Raw genomic sequence first — 14,753 nt, 5'->3', positions numbered from 1 at the left:
AATGAGGCAGTTACCTCAGGCAGAAGATCATGAGGGCTTATGAGGTACAACACCATCCTTTCCCCTGCTCAGCTGTCCCCTTCTGTTGAAGTACACAATTGTGTGCACCCCTTAAAACAGTCTGATTTCTCCAAGAGTGGTGGAAGACATCATCCTATTCCACAACTTCTATACAATGGTACCTCAGTTTTTGAACATCTCAGAAGTCAAATGTTTCAGTTTTCAAACACCAAAAACCTGGAAGTAACTGCTTCAGTTTGCAAACACTCTTTTGAAGTCAAACGTGCCACGCAGCTTCCGTATTGAGTTTTTCAGAAGTAAATGCTTTGGTTTTCGAACGTTTCGGAAGTCATACGGTCCTCCAGAATGGATTGCGTTCAAAAACCGAGGTACCACTGTATATAGAATGGACACTGTATTATCCTTTACTTCCTGCAGCAAAATATCTTGGACGTTGTGCCCACCCAGGAATGAGTGAAAAGGAGAATCGGACTAGAATAACCAAGTTTCACTAAGACATGAGATTGAAATATAGCCATGGTCGCAGTGAAACTTGGTGGTCTGAGTTGGCATCCAGCTAGCATGCTGCATCCGTGCAAGGATTTACTCCTGCATAATGGAACTTTTCCCTCTGTGCACCCCTTACAGCTCTTCTAGGAGTTCCCCCAAACCTCCACACAGATTCCTAGGGAGGACACGTTCTTGATGAATACCATCCATTATTGCCAACACACGCAAGAAGACTGAAGGCAAGCTAACTGCATGCATGTGTAAACCTGCGCACAAGGGAAATGGCTCCTTGAGCCTATGCACTCAAACACTGGTATCCTCTAGGTTGGATTACTGCAATGTGTTATACATGGGGCTGCCTCTGAATACAGTTCGGAAACTTCAGCTGGTGCAGAATTCAGTGGCCAGGTTGCTCACCAGGGCAAAACAGTTACAGATAGGTAGCCGTGTTGGTATGCCATAGTCAAAACAAAAAATAATAATCCTTCCAGTAGCACCTTAAAGACCAACTAAGTTAGTTCTTGGTATGAGCTTTCGTGTGCATGCACACTTCTTCAGATACACTGAAACAGAAGTTTCCAGACCCTTCTATATAGTGAGAAGGCCAAAGAATAAACAGACATAAATCGGACATCAGGAATCACAAGACAGAGAAACCAGTAGGAGAACACCTCAATCTCCCAGGACATTCTATACAAGATCTCAAAGTAGCTGTTTTACTACAAAGGAATTTCAGAAATAGACTGGAAAGAGAAGCTGCTGAATTGCAACTTATCACCAAACTTAAAACCATGGAGAAACCTGGTCTGAACAAAGACATTGGATTCTTATCTCATTATACATGACAAAGCCACTTTTCACCTTCTCACCCATTGCTTTTTCCTGTAATACCTATTGCAGTCGTTAAGAGTCGTCAACAGGCTCATCACAGCTATCTGCCCATCACCCATTCCCACCACCCTTCTGAGTAATACCCCTCCCCACCTTCTCACTATATAGAAGGGTCTGGAAACTTCTGTTTCAGTGTATCTGAAGAAGTGTGCATGCACACGAAAGCTCATCCCAGGGCAAAACAGTTTGACCATGATACAGTGATCGTGACCCAACTGCACTGGCTGCCAATTAGTTTCCAAGCACAATCAAAGTGTTGGTTTTGACCTATAAAGCCTTAGGTAGCTCAGGCTCACAATTCCTCAAGGACCACCTCTCCCCACATCAATTGACCTGGACCCTGAAATCATAATCTCTGGTCCTTCTTCATGTGCCCCCTCTGTGAGAGGTACGGAGGATGGCAACACAAGAATGGGTATCTTCTGTGATGGCTCCTCATTTGTGGAATGCTCTCCCCAGGGAGACTTGCCTGACGCATTTGTTACATATCTTTAGGCACCAAGTGCAAACATTCCTCTTCAACCAAGCCATTGGTTGATTAAACAATCTATGGCCTTTTCAACTGTGGGTGGGTATTGTTCATGCTTGTTATTATGTTATGCATTTTTGTATTTTTATATTGTATAGCAATGACAAACCTAGGCAGCATCTTAAAAAGTAGAGACATCACCTTGCCAACAAAGGTCCGTATAGTAAAAGCTATGGTTTTCCCAGTAGTGATGTATGGAAGTGAAAGCTGGACCATAAAGAAGGCTGATCGCCGAAGAATTGATGCTTTTGAATTATGGTGCTGGAGGAGACTCTTGAGAGTCCCATGGATGGCAAGAAGATCAAACCTATCAATTCTTAAGGAAATCAGCCCTGAGTGCTCACTGGAAGGACAGATCGTGAAGCTGAGGCTCCAAGACTTTGGCCACCTCAGGAGAAGAGAAGCCTCCCTGGAAAAGACCCTGATGTTGGGAAAGATGGAGGGCACAAGGAGAAGGGGACAACAGAGGACAAGATGGTTGGACAGTGTTCTCGAAGCTACCAGCATTAGTTTGACCAAACTGTGGGAGGCAGTGGAAGGCAGGAGTGCTGGCGTGCTCTGGTCCATGGGGTCACGAAGAGTCGGACACGACTAAACGGCTAAACAACAACAACACCCAGTTACAGATAGGTAGCCGTGTTGGTCTGCCATAGTCAAAACAAAAAAAATTCCTTCCAGTAGCACCTTAAAGACCAACTAAGTTAGTTCTTGGTATGAGCTTTCGTGTGCATGTGTATCTGAAGAAGTGTGCATGCACACGAAAGCTCATACCAAGAACTAACTTAGTTGGTCTTTAAGGTGCTACTGGAAGGAATTTTTTTTGTTTTAACAACAACACCCAGTGATTCTCAGATGAAGGGTGGTATAGAAATTTTATAAGTAACATAATATAAAATAAGTAACATCAGCTGTTTTCTTCATTCCTGGGATTCTGGTAGAAGGTAACCAAGAAACCTGGGCCAGGTGCAAGGCCAGTTCCCTCTTATAGGCACCTGTGGCTCTTGCTCCTTTTCTAGAGGAACAGAAAGCATTCCTAGAAAAACTGGTGATTCACAAGAGATATCACAGCGGCAGGGCAGGGGGCGGGTCAATTGAGTCATTGCCATGGCCAAAGCTACAACATCACTCAAGCATGGATTTTTCACATGTCTACCACAGAATTCATATGTTCTTAAGAATGTTTTATATTACTTTACATAAAATAGTTAGATGGGTTTTTTTTAAAAAAATAAGCTGTTTATAAATTTTGTGAAATAAATATAATAAAATATATTTCATTCAATCGAATTTAAAATAGCAGTATTATGTTTACAGTGGTACCTCGGGTTACATACGCTTCAGGTTACATATGCTTCAGGTTACAGACTCCGCTAACCCAGAAATAGTGCTTCAGGTTAAGAACTTTCTTAAGGATGAGAACAGAAATTGTGCTCCGGTGGTGCGGCGGCAGCAGGAGGCCCCATTAGCTAAAGTGGTGCTTCAGGTTAAGAACTGTTTCAGGTTAAGAACGGACCTCCGGTACGAATTAAGTACTTAACCCGAGTTACCACTGTACTATTATTATAGTTAATGACGTCATTCTGGCCAATATTGCACTTCATGCATCATTTTTGGTGCTACTGGTTGGCATTAAGCTACAACTGAAAAGAAGCTGGTGTGTCAGAGGGCAGAGCCTGCAGGAAAGAAAGCTATTTTCACCTTAGATAAGCAACACTTGGTAGTGCTGGTGGCCCCAGTGTTGTGGAATGCTCACCCTGCTGAAATGCAAGGGGTCCTATCCGCATTGGCATTCCGCGGGCTCTTGCAAACGCACTTGTTGTCACATCCCCCTGATCTCCTGACTTAAACCCCCCATCTTAATTGCTGTTTTAACTGTTGTGCTGTTTCAAAGGGCTTGTTTATTGCACATTTTAATTGTGGGGTGTGTATTTTAGTGTTTTGATGGGGCATTGTTTTATTGCTTGTCTCCATTCTGTGCGTTTATATTCTGTAAGTGGTTTTATATTTGTAAAACCACTTACAAGCCACTTTGGCAATTAAGTCGTATATAAATAAATTAATAATGTTTAGCCTCAATAATAATAACTCTTTCAAGGAAAAACAACACAGTTGAAAGATAAGGAAGAAGTAAGGAGTCGAAATGAGGTGGATGGAAGTCACATGCAAAGAATTATTATTATATTTTTGGTTTATATTTGTGTATAAGAAAATACATGTTGAAGAACGAATGGAATGACCAACTTAAAAACTCAAGAAAAAATTATTATTGTTTTTTCAAAAAAGAGAATGTGCAAGCAATTGCTTTAAATTCGGAAGTAAGTTCACCAGAATAAAGCACTTTTCCTGCCTAGAAAATAACCACAATAACAACTCTTGCATGTGCTTATAGGTCCTCAGCCACCAAGCTGTTTTGTAAGAGGTGTGAAGTAATTTGGGGGTGTGGTTGGGGAGTGACAACAGAACACAGGTTACCTCTAACCTCCTCAGCTGTGTCTCCCTTCCCATCAAACAAAATTCCCTCCTGCCTGGCAAATAGGCTTAAAAATCAGCTTCCGCTGACACCAATGGAGGCTGTTTCTTTAAAGCATAATTGAACTCTAGCTGCCTGCAGGCTACATGTCAAAGTCCCTGTGGCCAACAGTTCCTCAGCCCTGATATTGTACAATGGAGATAGTTTACCCATTCTCAAAAATAAACATGTCATCATAAGTGTATTGTTTATTTCACTTCACCCCTCATTCTGCAATTTTACAATTTCCCCTTACACTGGGCCAGAGGGTACAAGAAATGGAAGGGATGAATACTAGGCCTTCAGATCTCTATATTTACCAAGTGAGAAAGATGAACCAATATAGAAAACTCCAGACCCTGAAGCCTTGCGAAAGCCTTTTGCTGAGGCCATTGCAACCCTCAGAAAATCACAGCATCATATTAGCCTTCTGCTTGCCTTGCTTCATTATGGCATGTCTCATCCCTGCTTTGCAGCTTGCTCTGTCAAAAACATTTTAACCATGCCCTGAGCAAACTAAATCCCTCCCTCCCTCGCTCTGGTGCTGATATGTAATGCGATAGGATAAACTGGATTGTTGCATAATGGTTCAAACACAGATACAAGACACAGAATGGCCATTGGGCTGATGAAAAGCACAGTTGCGTTGGGAGCAACTGAATGATCCCTTCGCAGACCCAATGCAGACATACAGCAGAATTGCCATCTCACAAAAATGAGGCTGATTGGCTGGAAGGAAGCCAAGCCAGAACAGGGACTCTTGCAGAGACAGCAACAGGCAAGCTTCTTCATGTCATGGGGTGCTTAGCGCTCAGATAAGCTTTTCCATTCTAAATGAGCCCATTTCTCTGGATAACCCTAGTTGTTGTCAACTGTTTTGGAATTTCTGGACTGCAAGCAAGCCTCACCATTAAGCCAGTGCTTCCTAGATCTTGTATTCCTTGAACAAAACGGTTCGAAGAGCTGCTCTCAAGTCACTAAAGCAACTCAATTCTGGTGCAATCATTCAAAGGGTCAAAGCAGAGCAAGTATTGACACCTGCAGCTGCCTCAATTGAACACATTCGCTCAGCAAAAGATTGTCAGGGTTTAAACGTTCCCAGAAGGTCAAAGCATGAGACACTCTCTCTTGAATCCTTCCTGAGGCCAACCAAGGCTTTCCGTTATTTACAAATCAAAAGCATTTAGAGACTATCTTTTATTATAATAATAATTTAAAACAAGGAATGCCCTGTTTTTTTATATAAGAAAAGGGGAGGGATACACCCACCTCTGTATACCATCGTTGTCCAAGCATTCCCAAAAATATAATTCCTATGCATGCATCTGATTCTGCACACGTACACACATTCAGGCTCTCTCACTCACACACACACAAGCACATGATAACATAAAATTTAATTTTATACAAAACTGTATAAATAAGAAATAATAAAATAGATACTCTTCAGTTCCAATGATTCCCCCCTCAGAAAAGAAAAACCCTCTGTGTTGTGGCATATAGTTGGAACAATAACAAAGAATTCAAAGAAACTGATTTTAAAACCATATTATTTGCTTTAGAGTATTAATCCTATCTTTTCAAGGGTTTTGTTTTCCTCTTGTATTGTCTTAATGCATACCAGTTCTACAAAATGCATGCTGTAGATTTTTTAAAAAATATATTTTTTTTGGGGGGGGGGTTGTAAGGATTTGATCCAGCAAGCAAAAGCAATCCTTCTTCCTGCCTTGAACCTTTCTGGAAACAAAACATCTAATAAAATCTAGCATTAAAAAAAATATTTAAACATCACCATGATACACTTGGTATATTGACTGTTTATGGTGCATGCTTGACTCAGCAAACGGAACAAAAGAGAATAGCAGCTTTTTCCCGTTCCCGCAGCCCCTGCTATGTTTTGGAAGCCAAAAAGCAGGCCAGAATACAAGTTCTTCAAAGGAAGAATCGAAAGAAAACAAAACCAATACCTGATGCTTTGATATATACTTTGTTAGTCACATGGCACTGGTAGTGGAATTGTGCGTGTGCACCTATACCCTAACCCAGACACTCCACACACAGGCACACTCGTGCTCTCTCACTCACACACACACACACAGAGAGTGACCTGCTTGTGAAGGAAAAGAGTTCATTAGGTCAAAAAGTGCCCCAGGGCACACTGAAAGCTCCCAGCTAATATGTGCAACTTTGGAATTTGGATACCCACTTCCCATCACCTCGAATCTTCAGACTACCGAGGGGCGGGGACATAAATGTAAGGCATACTTTGCTCCAGAGCTGAGTCTCAGAGGAAGGATGTCTATTCCTTTGCTTGATTTCCTTGATTAATCTTAGCCTCGCTCTGACTTACACGAGGAATTCCTTTTAAAAAAACAACCCAAAATCAATCTTAGGAATAAAAGATCAAAAACCCCAAGGACAAAGGACTTTAGATGGACTTCCGCCGTCTCATCAGCCTGTGGCTGTCTGTGAAGCTGTTCAAGCCAGGAGAGATGGAGCTTACAGGGGATGGGAAAAGGCTGTTTTTTAATGTGCTTGGCGAGATCTCCTCTATCTTGTAGGAGATAGAGTGAAAGTACTGGAGGTTCAACTTGGAGCTGAAGGAGTTTTGGTGGGACACAACCCGGCTGGTGTATTCGTGGGACCTGTAGCACATGCAGGAGCAATCCGACTGGAGGTCCGTCACCTCGGCTTTGTACCTCGGCCGCCCATGCTGGGAATCTTCTTGGATGTGGATGATCATGCTGTTACGGTTGCCTGCCTGGGAGGCACGTTCCTCAGCCTCCCGCCTCTCTTCCTCGATGTTCATGAACAACCTGAGAACAACCAGATTGAGGAATGCCCCAATGACTGTCAACCCTACTAGGATGTACATAAAGCTAAAGGCCACGTAGAGCGGCTTCCTCTGGAGGGCTCCTTTCGTCTGAAGGGCCACGTAGTCTCCAAACCCTATTGTAGTCAATGTTATAAAGCAGTAGTAGAAGGCCTGGAAAAAGCTCCACTCCTCGCAGTGGGAGAAGGCCGCTGCTCCTATGCAGAGGGTCCCTATGCATGAAAAGAATCCGACGGCCACCATGTTCTCCATGGAGACATCAGTGCTCCTCATCCTGCAGCACCTTTTCATCCGCTGCAAGAGGTACTTGACAAAGGTGTTCATGCGTTCGCCAAGGCTCTGGAACATGACCAGGGTCAACGGGATTCCTAGGGCAGCGTAGCACATGCAGAAAGCCTTCCCAGCATTTGTTCCTGGGGCAGCATGCCCATAACCTGGAGAAGCAAAAGACAAAAACAGGTGAGTGACCAGGGAGGGAGGGAAGGAGGGGTGGCTGCTCCTAGGTGGAGTTACCCATCACAGGTGGACTTTAGTCTTTCACATTTCAGTAGCACCCTGTGCAAGCCCAAAAATCAGCTCACTTCTTACCTTCTGTTCTGCTCTGTTCAGTTCACTACGTCATAGTTGCAATGCCCTGCTGTTCCCCGCTAGGTTCAACGCCCAGCACAGTGGAACAAGTCGCCCTGCCCTAAATCTTCCTCTGTACCCATTCCAAATGCCCTACACTTGTCTACTATAAAGGAGAAATAGAGCTGTGTATCATCGCTGAAAGTCTCATGGCACCCAAAAACACTCCCCAAGCATCACCCACTGAAGACAACCATCCAAGTAGAACCGGAACCACTGCAAAACAGCTCTGCTCACCCCCAACTCGGACAGCTGCTCCAGAAGTATACCGTTGTTGATGGTATTGAAAGCCACTTAGAGGTCAAGGAAGATTAACAGAGACACATTGCCCCTGTCTCTCTTCTGACAGAGGTCATCATATAAGGCGACCATGACCGTTTCTGTGCCAAAGCCAGGCTGAAACCCCGATTGAAATGGATCTAGAAGATCAGTCTCCTCCAAGAGCACCTGGATCTGGTCAATGGCCACCCACTCAAATACCTTACCCCCAAAAGGGAGGTTGGCAGCTAACCAGTAATTACTTAGGTTCTCAGAATCTATGGATGGTTTCTTGAGAAGTGGTCTTATCACTGCCTCCTTCAAACAGGCAAGAACCACCTGCCGGATATTGCTGTATCATAGCAATATGATATTGCTATATCACAGCAGTAGTAGTGAAAAGTGATCTGTTAACTAGTGGTAGCAACAGCAGCTGCAGCAATAAGTCCATGCCAAGATCTCCTCCTCCTCCATTTGCAGGATATGAATGCAAATTGTGCGCTGCTGATTTCGCTTCCCTTTGAATTCACTTTTTCAGGCAATATGGGACCCACACTGCTATTCAAAACCGGAATGGAAGAAGCTTCGCAAGCATCCTTCATCGTCATTCCATGGTAATGGAAATTCACCTTCCTTCGTGGGGCAATCTCTCCTTTTGACAACAGCATAAAGCTGGGGGTGGAGGGGGGTGAATTATGCCAAACGCTCATGACTCAGACATTTCTTATGCTGGCTGTGGCCTGAGATGGCAGATAACGACAGAGGAATAATTGCATCTGAAACTTAAAACAGACGTATTAGGAGGGGGAGGGTATGGTCATGACTGAGGTAACATACAAACTGCTTTTCCTCCTGGGAAATGGTGGCAACGAGTGACGTAGATCTTAGGAATAACTCCAGTGATCCTTTCAGCATGCTGAATTTTCCTTAGCTCAGTTGTACTAGACACTTACAAGGCCATTGTATGTAGACTGTGTATCTGAAGCGTCTAAGCTGCTCTTGACTCAGGTTGCCCCATCATCTTCAGTCATGGTAGCAGACAAGCCCTTTCAGTAGCAGCTAATACTGTCATGGTCGGAGGTAGGAATGAACATGTCAGTTTGTGTTTCTTTCTTTTTCTCCTTTTCCCAGTCTTCAGTTAATCTCATTTCTGCATTGATTTGCAGCTTATGCATTGTATTAGGTCAAATGGTTTGCAACAATTATTGTATTAGGCAAAACTGCATTTTTTAAAATAAAAAAAATGTGTATATTGGAGAAAATTCACACTAAAATGCTGGTGAATTTTCACGACTTAAAAAAATCCACGCAGTGGAAAAATAAAAGTAAGACTGGGGAAATGAGAAACTGGAAGAAACCAAAACTGACAGATTAGGCCTAAGTAAACCCATTAGTAAATACTGCAAACAGTGCATCCAGTTCTCTAAATTAGAGTTTGGCATATTATATACACACGCGGAAAATGACTCCACTCCCCATTAACTTCTCTTTCCATGAGCGGAAATAACGAAGGTTGTCATCAAATCTTTTCTAAAACTGACTGCAAGTAGGAGATCTGTTACTGCTGAATAGCTACCATCATTTATGTTTCTTTCATATTGTTTACAGACCTACGCATCTGCACCCAAAGCAGCGTACAGTTAAAATCAGTAAAAACAACAAAGGTCAATCAACAAAATGAACACTGAAAAAGACTCCTACAGAACAAAAATGCGAGGCAATTTTTGAAAGAAGGGCCCCACAAGATATACCTGGAGGAGTGTTCCAGAACTGCAGCAACAGCATCCAAAAATAAGCTCAAATCTGTTATACAGCATTGTAGACTACTTGGTAAAATCCTCATGGCATTTGCCGCTTATTAAGTGGGGGCTTTCTTGACTGTCACAATAGTTGGTAGAGCCTCAAGACTACAAACTCCATGGTTCAGTGTTACTATGACCAAAATATTGTTATGAGTTTGGGGGTGGCAGACTCCCCTAAATTCCTGGACCTAGTAAGTGTTAGAATTTAATCAAGGACTGGAGTGTTAAAATATAAACCAGGTAAGCTTCCTCATGAGAGGTGAGCCATTAAGAAAACAAAGAAACAGTGATGGCCCATTAAGAATGCTAAGGAGAGGGGGCTCTGTGCCAGATGGCAAATGGGTGACACCTCTCCTCAGTTTGAAGTTAGTTAGAAGACAAAGCCAGAGTTTGAGGCAGATGTTTAGAGTTGGCTGTGATGTGAACTAGAGGGGGAAAGGTTGTAGGTTGGTTAAGGCAGCAAGCTAGGAAGAAGGTCAGAGTATGATTGATTTCTGCTTGAATACAAGGCTGCACCTATGGGAGAAACAACATCCTTGTGGGGGGTTAATGCTGTGAACCCCTCCATCACAGGCTCAGGTTGTATATATGTGCACATAAACAATATTACCGTAAAGAGACCATAGTCTCTGCTGTGCCTCATTTGCAAAAGGAAACATGAACCCCTGGAATCTCACACCACTCAGAGATTGGGGTGGCATGCAGCAATATGCACCCACAGAAATATATGATACCTGTGAATGTTAACAATAAATAAGCTAATTTAGAGCATATGCAACCGCAAAAGGAGCAGCTGAAAGCCAAAAAGAGCAGATCGATTTCCTGCAGCCAAAATGTTGCCTGGCTGCCTCTAGCCTTATTGCTATGCACTGGACCACACCAGCATATGTGAATAAAGTTTAAAATAAGTGTAAAAGGAATCGTGCTCCTGCCCTAGCCGAGACTACAATCGCCTCCCAGAGATTAACAGCACGAGCCACAGGCCTCTTCTTCTCTCATCAGCTCTATCAGGTCAGGCGCCTGTCTTCCCTTTTTTTAATTCTGAAGGGTGGAAGGCCAGGCTGCAGCACAGCACAGCATGACTCAGAAGAAGGATGGCTGCTTCAGCTTGAAAAGTTACCCCCGGCACAGGTTTGTCTGCAAGTAAATCAAGTCGACTTAGCTAAATGCCTGTCAGCAAATCAAGCAGATGGCAGTGAAGAGGCAGAGTTGAAAGGGTCACCCAAGAAAGAGAGAGGGGGAGATGGCCACAGAGTCAGCAAATTCCTGTCCCTGTGGAGAGGTGAGCGCGGGCTTCTCCTTGCAATCGCATAGGAGGGAAACAGTATAAGGGACGTGACTTTCCTTCCATAGTATGATTCACCCTGACGTCATAAGGTCCCAATTCTCAATCCAGGACATGCATCTGCACTCCAAATACTTGAGAGAGCTATGGCCATCCCAGCTCATTCCAAAAAAAGCTTTAATACAAATGCTACAATTAAGAAAATACAGTGGACACTCGGGTTGCGAACATGATCCATGCGGGATGCACATTCGCAACCTGCAGCGGTCGCAACCCATGTCTGCGTGTCTGTGATTCAATGTTCTGGCACTTCCGGGTTTTGGTGGTCCACAACCCGAAAAAACGCAACCTGAAGTGGCTGTAACCCGAGGTATGACCGTAGTGGAGAAGAATTAGAACAGCAATCTTTTGCGCTGCTCACTTGCAGTAAAATGCACTGAGTGCAGTGGGCTTTCTAAGTTAACATGCATAGGACTGGGCCACAACAGTGTGGTTTGGGGCATATCTACTCAGAAGTAAGTCCTATTGAGTTAAATGAGTCTCACCCCCATTGTTTGTACAGGATTGCAGCCCATGTCAGAGAAGTGTGCTTAGGAAGAAGGTAAGTGCCCGCTTTATATTCAGTTATTCTGTCTAGATCAGTATCATCTACACTGAATGGCAGGGTTTCAGACACAACACATTTCCAGTCCTCCTTGAAGATCACAGAATTGTAGATCTGGAAGGACCCCAGGGGTCATCTAGTCCAACCCCCTGCATAGCAGGGATCTCAACTACTGGGGATTGAACCCGGGACCTTCTGCACTCAGAGCAGATGCTCTGCCGCTTGAACTGAAGGAAATCAAGAGATCTCAGAAGGATAAATCTGCAGGTGATTCCCCATCAGACTGCAATGGGAGGGAGATTAAATATTTGAATGCTCGCCAATATATATTGCACACGCAATACCATTGGGGAGCAAGCACAGGAAATAATGCACGTTTGAATGCACAGCAGATCTCAAACCTCCACCAGCACTACCTGCAGTCTGAAGAGTTTCAGCCAGCTTTCAGTCATCTGGTGAACTTGTCCGCTTGCCTGCATCCTCCCTGCTGAATTTGCTGAATCTGGGCTTATGTTTTAGAGGGGAAAGGGTTCAGAACTCGGCAGGCTCTGCTACACAGTTATCACATCACATCCAGCCTTATGTCTTATTGCACATGCTGAGGGGATGGAATCTGTGTGTCCTCACAGCACCCCTCTGTCCCCATTTGCCTCTGCCAACCCGCCTTAGAAACTGTCCAGAGTATTATATCACAAGACATATAATGCCTTGAACAAGACTGCAGCCTGAAAAGGCAAACTGGCAAGCAGAGATGACCGAAGGAAATAACTCTTCTCTAGTTTTAACCAATCATGCCTCCTTGGATTACACACAAACACACACACACACACACACTGCTCACTTCACTCTCCAACCCCTCCCCATGCAGCTTACAAAAACCCCTTCCTCTTATGACAGTTAAGTCCAGTCATGAACGATTCTGGGGTTGCGGCGCTCATCTCGCTTTACTGGCCGAGGGAGCTGGCGTTTGTCCACAGACAGTTTTTCCAGGTCATGTGGCCAGCATGACTAAGCCGCTTCTGGCAAAACCAGAGCAGCGCACGGAAATGCCATTTACCTTCCCGGCAGAGCAGTACCTATTTATCTACTTGCACTTTGATGTGCTTTCGAACTGCTAGGTGGGCAGGAGCTGGGACCAAACAACAGGAGCTCACCCCGGGATTCGAACCACCAACCTTCTGATCGGCAAGCCCTAGGCTCAGTGGTTTAGACCACAGTGCCACCCGCGTCCCCCTTCCTCTTATAGATTGTCCCAATTGTGCACACACCCCTCCACCTACAGATCACCCAAACCTGAGCCCAGGAAACCTGAAGAGGAACAGACAGGACAGGCTGTTCCATCACCATGCTGCAGTTCTTGTGGCTGCCTGCTGGTGGCCACGCAAAGTGCAGCATGATGACATCCTTGCAGTTTTACTATATAGCTCCAGCTGCGACAAAACATGTCCCCCCCCCCATACCTCTACAGCCACAGCTTTTGGGGGTGAAGTAAAAACCTTCCAACTGTTTTGACTTCACACCCAAAGGCATGCTCCTCTGTTGACTCTCAAGACAAGACAGATGCCAAACTAATCCAGCTTTCACATCAAGCATTTTACTAAGTAAAAAAATTCCATCCAGCAGCACCTAAGTTTGTTATTGGTGTGAGCTTTCGTGTGCATGCACACTTCTTCAGATACACTGAAACAGAAGTCACCAGACCCTTATATATAGTGAGAGGGTGGGGAGGGGTATTATTCAGAAGGGTGGTGGGAATGGGTGATTGGCTGATAAGTGTGGTAAACCTGTTGACGACTCTTAACGACTGCAATTGGTCTTACAGGAAAAAGCAAGGGTTGAGATGGCTAAAAATAGCTTTATCGTGTACAATGAGATAAGAATCCAACGTCTCTATTCAGACCAGGTCCCTCCATGGTTTTAAGTTTGGTAATAAGTTGCAATTCAGCAACTTCTCTTTCCAGTCTATTTCTGAAATTATTTTGTCATATGACAGCTACTTTGAGATCTTGTATAGAATGTCCTGGGAGATTGAAGTGTTCTCCTATTGGTTTCTCTGTCTTGTGATTCCTAACATTTTACTAAGAAACCTCTTTGAAGCCACAAAATTCCCCTACATATATTGCAAAGGATTTGGGGCCACCATTTACAGTGCACCTTCAGTTTGCACAAATGAGACCAGCAACAAAATGCTGCAGTGTGGAGTGTTCCTGTTCAGGTTTCCAGCCTGCAATCCATGCTTTTTTCCCATTCCATTTTGCCTTTCCTCTCCACAGAGCATGCCCAGTTCTCAATGGGATGGGTTTTGGGGCTGGTTGAGAGGGTCCTGTCAGGGAACTGACATCTAAAGCGCCGGAGGCGCAAAGGCTCACTGAGGGTGAGAGAGCAGTAGCAGCGGAAGAGGGAACCAGTAGAGGGCGAGCAAGAACTCCAAGGGAAAGTGAGTCGGAGGGATGGCTCAGAGACGCTTCAAGCGAAACCAGTGGGGAGGTCTCAGGACCTCCTATAGGGACACCCACACCTCGACGGAAACTGTCACGCCGAGAGGCCAGACGACGTGTTTCCGTTAAGGAGCTTTTATGTTGGAAACGTTTCCGAAAGCAGCCACTTTCGGATTCTACTAGTGATTGACGCAGCCATGCTGGAGGGGCTCCGTCACAGGCAGAGGTTTGAAAGCCTGATCAAACTCTGAGGGACTTGCATTTTACGCACAAGCAGCTCATCGTCCCATCACAGCAATCCGAAAGTCACCGAAAGCCAGCTTGTGCAGGGAGAAGCATCATGAGCAATCCAGCCGGAACCGGGGGAGCAGGAGCAGCTGGAGGAGGTCCAAGCCTGGAAGAAAGGTACAGGGCGTTGGAGATCCAGTTGGCGCTGCAAACGGCGAGGCTTGAGGAGAGGAGGGCTC

The 14,753-nt window shown here is 44.6% G+C and overlaps 1 protein-coding gene across 1 annotated transcript in view; it reads right to left on the bottom strand.

The window, feature by feature from the left end:
• Positions 1-6,120: 6,120 nt before the first annotated feature.
• Positions 6,121-14,753, bottom strand: part of KCNK9 (potassium two pore domain channel subfamily K member 9) — an 88,402-nt gene continuing 79,769 nt past the window's right edge. Inside the window, exon 2 of the mRNA XM_081918875.1 lies at positions 6,121-7,706. Coding sequence (XP_081775001.1) covers positions 6,868-7,706 — 839 coding nt within the window. The 3' untranslated portion in view covers positions 6,121-6,867. The remainder of the gene's footprint in view (positions 7,707-14,753) is intronic.

Source organism: Podarcis melisellensis (assembly GCF_964234715.1).
Source record: "Podarcis melisellensis genome assembly, chromosome: 7".
In the NCBI taxonomy this organism is placed as follows: domain Eukaryota; kingdom Metazoa; phylum Chordata; class Lepidosauria; order Squamata; family Lacertidae; genus Podarcis; species Podarcis melisellensis.
This window is presented reverse-complemented; position numbering and strand designations above follow the sequence as displayed.